The sequence below is a fragment of the Amborella trichopoda genome, chromosome 5, assembly GCF_054954075.1.
Source record: "Amborella trichopoda isolate Santa Cruz 75 chromosome 5, AtrichopodaSantaCruz75HAP2 v2.0, whole genome shotgun sequence".
NCBI lineage: Eukaryota > Viridiplantae > Streptophyta > Magnoliopsida > Amborellales > Amborellaceae > Amborella > Amborella trichopoda.
In genome coordinates this window covers 6,972,530-6,979,144 of record NC_142340.1, presented here as the reverse complement: position 1 = coordinate 6,979,144, position 6,615 = coordinate 6,972,530, and the positions used below count along the sequence as shown (strand labels likewise).

Below are 6,615 nucleotides of genomic sequence, written 5' to 3'. Positions count from 1 at the left end.
GTTGTTGTTTCATTTTATGCACCGAATAAATTTACGATATGTTTTGTGATGTGACAACAAAGTAAGCATCGATGATGGATTTATTGAACGTTTAGTCAATAAATTGTCAAGTGTTACTCTAACGACACTAGGTAAGTCTATAAAGTTGTTATTCAATGGCTTTAATGTATCTATACAATAACTGTAAATCATAATCCTATATTATGTCATCTTTACATATCCGATTTTCTCAATCCGGTTTTTTTAGACAAATCTGAAATGTTCACTATTCTATAACATACCTTATTTTTGGCGATCCATATTTTTTACCCGATTTTTTCCTCTGACTTTCTGAAACAAAACCGATTCATTGCCGATATTTTGGTTCATCGATATATTATTATTCCCTTACTTGCTAAATAGTGTTAGTGATGTCATTGTCCTCTACAGTTAATAAATGTTTTTGTTTCTGTTAAGAATTTCTACTTTATCTTGGCTAATTATTTAAAATACCCCTTGACAAAAAGTCACTGCATTATAGAGTTAAGGTATCAAGTATTTAAAAATATTGATTATACCAATTATATACTCCATGTGTAGGAGTACCCTAGCAAAACCCTTCATATATATATCTATCTTTTTTGCTAGCCCATTTTGTTTCGGACCATTTTGATCAATATCTCTGTGGCATCACTTGTATTTGCTCATAAAAAGAAGTTTTTTTTTTTTAAGCATATTTGGTGGGCGAACTTGTCAAGCATGTTTCTATGAAGTTGATGTGCAAAACACCACTACATGTTGTCACTTACCCTGTCGGGCTCAATCCTCGGGTTGGTGATGTGATGAGACACTTAGAAATTGATGCTAATGATGTTCGAATGATTGGGATCCATGGAATGGGTGGCATTGGTAAGGCAACTCTTGCCAAGGAAGTGTTCAACAAAATACGTTCCCAATTCCATGCCAGCTGTTTCCTCTTAGATGTTAGAGAGTCTTCAAAAATAAATGGAGTTGTTGACTTACAGAGACAACTTCTTAAGGAACTTTTTGATGAAGAAGATCCAAGTATATATAATGCTGATCAAGGCATCAATGTTATTAAGAATAAGATTGGGTCGAAGAAAGTTCTTGTTGTATTTGATGACATTGATGATGACAAACAACTTGAAAAATTGGCTGGTAACCGTGATTGGTATTGTCAAGGAAGTAGAATTATCATCACTACCAGGGATGAGCATGTGTTGAATGTGCATAATAGGGTAGACAGTAATCATATCTACAAGCTCGAGGTATTGGATCGCGTACATTCTCTTGAACTCTTTAGTTGGTGCGCATTCCAGAGTAATCAACCGATACCAAAATTTGTGCAACTCTCTAAGGATGTAATATCCACTGCTTGTGGGCTTCCCCTGGCTCTTGAAGTTTTGGGATGTTACTTATGTGACAAATTAAACATTGAAGAGTGGGAAGATGCAATAATGAAGTTGAAAACAATTCCTGCAGATGATGTTATGCGAAAGCTTAAAATAAGTTATGATGATTTGAGTGAAGAAGAGAAGCATATGTTTCTTGATATTGCATGCTTCTTTATTGGAGAAAAAAGAGATTATACAATTAATATATGGAAATGTTGTGGTTTCCCTGCTTCAATTTCTATAAAAAAGCTCTTGCAAAGGTCACTAATAAAGATTGAAGATGGGGATGAGTTGCAGATGCACGACCAACTTCGTGATATGGGAAGACGAATTGTTGAATTAGAAAACCTAGATGATCATGGAAAGCGTAGTAGGTTATGGTTTAGAGGAGATGTCATTACTGTGTTGAAGAATCACAAGGTGAGAAATTCCTAAACAAGCTCATTTTTCTCTTGTCAGAGAAATACTTTAATAAGTTATTTGATTGGCATCGATTTTAAGTCTATTTGATCAGCATGATAGAGTATGTACACTTGTTTTTTAACATCTTGCTGACAGGCTGACATTTACTTTTATTGTCAATTAGGGAACTCGTAAGGTTCGAGGCCTAATGATCAGCGGGATTGAAGACGAGAAGATTTGGGAAACTGAAGCATTTAAAGCAATGAACAATTTGAAGCTACTCAGCATCAGACACGCTTGTCTTAATGGAAGCTTGAAAGATCTTTCATCAGAGTTAGTGTGGCTAGAAATAACGGAACATCCGTGGCAGTATCTCCCAGAAAATTGTAGCTGTGAAAAGCTAGCTGTCCTCGACTTGACAAACAGTAACACTGTGTCGAAGAACAACATCAAGCAGGTGTGGAACTTATATTTAATGCCAATTTCTTCTTTTGTCCCTTGCATGTTTGAAACCTTTCGTGGAAGTTATCCTTCCTGATCCCAACCAACCAAGTATTTTTTTGCACAGCCCTTCCCGAAGTTGAAGGTCCTTGATCTTACCAGGTGCCTTAACTTAGAAAGAATTCCCGACTGTTCTCAATACATGAACTTGAAGCAGTTGATTCTTGAAGGTTGTAAAAGCTTGGTTGAGATTCCCGACTCTATAGGGCTTTTAAGGGATTTAGTTTATCTGAATCTTGAGGGATGTTCCAACCTCAAGAAACTGCCAGAAAACTTTGGACAGCTTACAAGTTTAAGGACTCTCAATTTAAACAACAACTCCAATCTGACAAGGCTTCCATCTACTTTCTCCGGTCTTTGTTCCTTGAAGGAATTGTTCGCAAATGCTTGTAATCTGCAAGGGGTGATTGCTGATGACTTTGAAAAGTTGCCCAAATTGAAGAAGTTGAATCTCTCCCGCAACAAGAATATCCAAGGCCTTCCTAGGAGCATGAGGGGCCTTTCTCAATTAGAAGAGATGCGTATAAGTTTTTGTGAGCAGCTCGTAACCATACCCGAGCTCCCCAATAGTTTGAAATGTCTATATGCTAACCTCTGCTATGAGGTGCAAACCATGCCGGAGTTATCTCATCTTTCTCAACTAAAAACACTGTATTTAGCTTTCTGTAAGCAGCTGATAGCTATTCCTGAGCTCCCCACCAGTTTAAATTATTTGGATGTTTCTCACTGTGTTAATCTGTTAGCTATTGGGAATCTTTCCACCACTTTGGAATCTTTGAAGGCTTCCCACTGCATATCTTTGCAAATTATACCCGACCTCTCTCAGCTTTCTCAACTTGAAGAATTGGATCTCACAGACTGTAAGGGATTGATTGAGATACAGGGCCTCAGTGGGTTGAAATCTTTGAAAACTTTGCACTTGCATGGGTGCGGCCCTCATGCTTTGAGGGGTCTAACGCTAGCAGAGGTATGTTACTTTGCCCAACAAAAACTATTGCTATTTGGTTTTCAAGTTACCTTTATATCTATGCTTGCTAATTATTTTTTCTTTTTATTGTTTTGTTTGTGCGTATAGGAAATATTTGCTGGGTTAGAATGCTTAACAGTTCCCGGAAGCAAGGTTCCAAATTGGTTCCAGGTTAAGTGGATAACGCAGGACAGCAGTGTGTCGTACAGAGTGTCGGGGGTTCCAGATGAAGGCAAATATATCAGAGGACTGATGCTGTGCTTTGCTACTCATTCTGGTTGCACCTACGACGTCTATCCCGTGGAATTATTGATGAAGAGCGAAAATGGAGTAAATTGTATTTACATCATTACTAATTCTTCCAGAGACCCACCAACATCAAATTTATTTTTACCATTTACGACCTGGCCAGACTGACAATCTCCCCAGGCGGTTGAAAAATGGGGATGAAATTTTACTCGTAGAACATGAAGGATTAAGTAGATTGGTTGTGAGATCTCCCTGCAATTTTTTGAAGGAGGTAGGATTCCATCCTGTTTGGGAATCAGAAGATCGCGAGGATTCCATCCCAGAAAAACTCGCAGAATTCTTCAATTCATTGTTTCTTCAATGACAATTTGCAGCTACATAATTTCGAAAGGCACGAATAATTTTTGGTTTAGATTGCCAAACTATGTTCTCTTCTAATATAACAGATGGATTCACAAATGGCTTCAGTATCCGCTGCCTTTTTATTCAGTGAAATACATGCTTTTGTTTTGCCTCTTTCCATTCTTTTGATTCCCAAATGCATCCCCTAAATAAAATGGTGCTAAAAAAATTATCTTGAATCTCGACCAGCCCTGATTTATATTTGAACTGAAAAAATCAAGGTCTCTCTCTCCATGTGTCTGCCTGGGGACATGTCAGCCATTATAGTTCTTTTATGGCTTGATATGGTTGAAGAGTTCTATAGATATCTGATTTTTTTTTAAACATGTTTTCTTATGTTTTTTGTGTATGGCATAAATTTGCCATGGGCTGTCATTTTTCATGATGCTTTTGGTTATTTCCTTGTTTAGATGGTGTGATTGAGAAATTCAAGAGCACAATTTTGGTGAAAGTAAATATTTGAGGGATTAGCTTCTTCCATTTACGTGTCTTTTCTATTAGATCAGAAAATCAACTTCTTACCTTGTGACAGAATAAATGTCTCACCAACTATAAAAACCTTTCATAGCCTTCTGATAAAACCGGTATTCCTCTCAAAAACCTCCTCATTCTAACCATGTTCTAAATGCTTCTATGAAATGTGGTCCTCTTTTTCACGCCAAACACTTGTTTGTTGAAATTCGTGAACCAAATCTAGTATCAGTTTTCCCATCATTTATGCTTATTCATGCTTATTCTCACTCTAACCAGCCCAAAACTACTTAATTCTACTAATCCAGCTGTAAACTTGTGGCTTATCACCATATGAATTTGGCTTCTCAAGCCATTTGATGGCTTTTCAAATTCAAAGCTGCAAATCAAAGCATGTAAACTCACGCACAGCTGATGATCCCGGCTTCTAGTTCAGACCCATTTGTCCAAGCAACTGCAATTTTTTTTTATGCTGTTAAATTATTCTTGATGAAAAATCAGTCATCCAGGAACACTCGATGAAAAATCCAAAGTAGACTTAACTCCATGTCATCTTCGGCAGCATGTCTTCCTTTTTAAAATTATGTGAATTGTAGCAAAATAACGGTAAGCTTTTGAATTTTTTTCTCTCTGATCCAGAACCCTAAAACTCTCTCCTTTTCTATCAAACTATTTATCTAGCTATCTCTTGGCCTCCATAACAACCGAGTGAAGTGCTACAGTTGTGGAAGCCTTCCACAAAATAGATACACTGCTAATGTTGCTCTATTACGACTTGATCCATGATGATATCCTTGGCAGGGACACCCCTAAACTCAGTTGGAGGAAGGGCCCATTAGATGATGATATCTCTAATGTCTTCACTCGGATCAAATTGTTTGTCTTACAACCCTGGAAGATCCTTTCATTCCGCTGTTTCAACTTGCACCGTGGAATCCTTGGAGGCAAAGCTGCCATGGTAGACACTGTTTCCAGCAAAGTAGCAGAGGTACCACCGAAGTGGCATAACTCAATAGAGATCCCATAGGTTTCTATAATGCTGTCAATTTCTGAATATATCCATCCTATTTTTTTTATATAAAAAAGTAGCAAATGATTGTAGAAATTTGTCACCCTTGAGATTTATTTTCCTCACCTGATTGACTTCATTGGTAGCTAAAACAGTTCAGGGAAAGTCCTTTTTAAGATTAGTAGCTAAAACAGTTGGGGATTAGTACATGTGTAATTTTGGAGTGATAGGTGGGCCGACATGGTCCTGAGGGAATTACCAGCTATTTGATCTCTAGCTAAGCAGCTGGGATCCTACGTTTTGTTCTCTAGAGGACAATTGGGCCCCCATTGAGAAGAAAACTGTTGGAACTCAGCTGGTGGAGCTTGTCACCCTCTTCAAAGCAGTAAGTATTTCATTTGTGAATCATGGTTGGATTAGACACTGTGTTTCTGGAATTAAATATCTAAGACCTATCAATCAACGAACAAATCGTACATTTTCATGGAACCATTCCATCAAGTTGAGATATATTGAGGGGATGTAACCACCAATTGGCCACTCACTCTTGGGTTGTGTTACATGGAAAGATCTTAACCAAATAGTAAAAGAAGTTTTAGAATGGGAAACATGCATATTATTTGCAGGGGAATCTCCGGACCATCACTACACTTAATGAACCTTTAATTTGGATACTTGAATAAATGCCAACTCATTAAACCGGGAAACATGCATATTATTTGCAGGGGAATCTCCGGACCATCACTACACTTAATGAACCTTTAATTTAGATACTTGAATAAATGCCAACTCATTAAACCCTTGTGTACTTCGTCTTGTGCCTTCTAAAACAAAAAAAATAAAAGATGTTTCACTTTACAAATGTTTTAGCCCTTAATAGTCAAAAGCACTACCCAGAAAAAAAAAATCCTTCGAGAGTCAAAAGGACGCCCCCAAAAAAGAAAAAAAAAAAAATCATTAAATATACCGGAGTCTAGGGCATTGCCCTGCTCTTTTCTCATTAAAACTCAAAATGCTTGTCTAGGAATTGAAGTTTCAAACTGTATGTTCTTCATAAGAAACACATGCAAGTATCATAATGCAATAAGGCGAACATGACAAGGCTGTCAAGAAATATGCAGCTGTAAAATTGGCAAACTAAGTGAATTGATTGGGAGCAAAACCAAAGAGAACTAACATTGAAACTTATGTATATGTACTTGAAGATGCCATCATTTAAG

At 37.3% G+C, this 6,615-nt stretch overlaps 1 protein-coding gene across 1 annotated transcript; it reads left to right on the top strand.

The window, feature by feature from the left end:
• The first annotated feature begins 772 nt into the window (after window positions 1-772).
• LOC18443553 (TMV resistance protein N) lies at window positions 773-5,547 on the top strand. The gene is made up of 4 exons (XM_088867811.1): window positions 773-1,826; window positions 1,981-2,253; window positions 2,338-3,264; window positions 3,373-5,547. The coding sequence occupies exons 1-4, from the start codon at window positions 822-824 to the stop codon at window positions 3,679-3,681; spliced, it is 2,514 nt and encodes an 837-aa protein (XP_088723937.1). The 5' UTR covers window positions 773-821; the 3' UTR covers window positions 3,682-5,547.
• The last annotated feature ends 1,068 nt before the right edge of the window (window positions 5,548-6,615 follow it).

What these genes read in the sequence shown, in the direction of transcription:
- LOC18443553 (XM_088867811.1), top strand. Translation starts at nt 822, where the DNA reads ATGAGACACTTAGAAATTGATGCTAATGATGTTCGAATGATTGGGATC. An exon ending in CGAAGAACAACATCAAGCAG is followed by an intron (nt 2,254 to 2,337) that starts GTGTGGAACTTA and finishes CCTTCCTGATCC; the next exon opens with CAACCAACCAAGTATTTTTT. An exon ending in GGGGTCTAACGCTAGCAGAG is followed by an intron (nt 3,265 to 3,372) that starts GTATGTTACTTT and finishes TTGTGCGTATAG; the next exon opens with GAAATATTTGCTGGGTTAGA.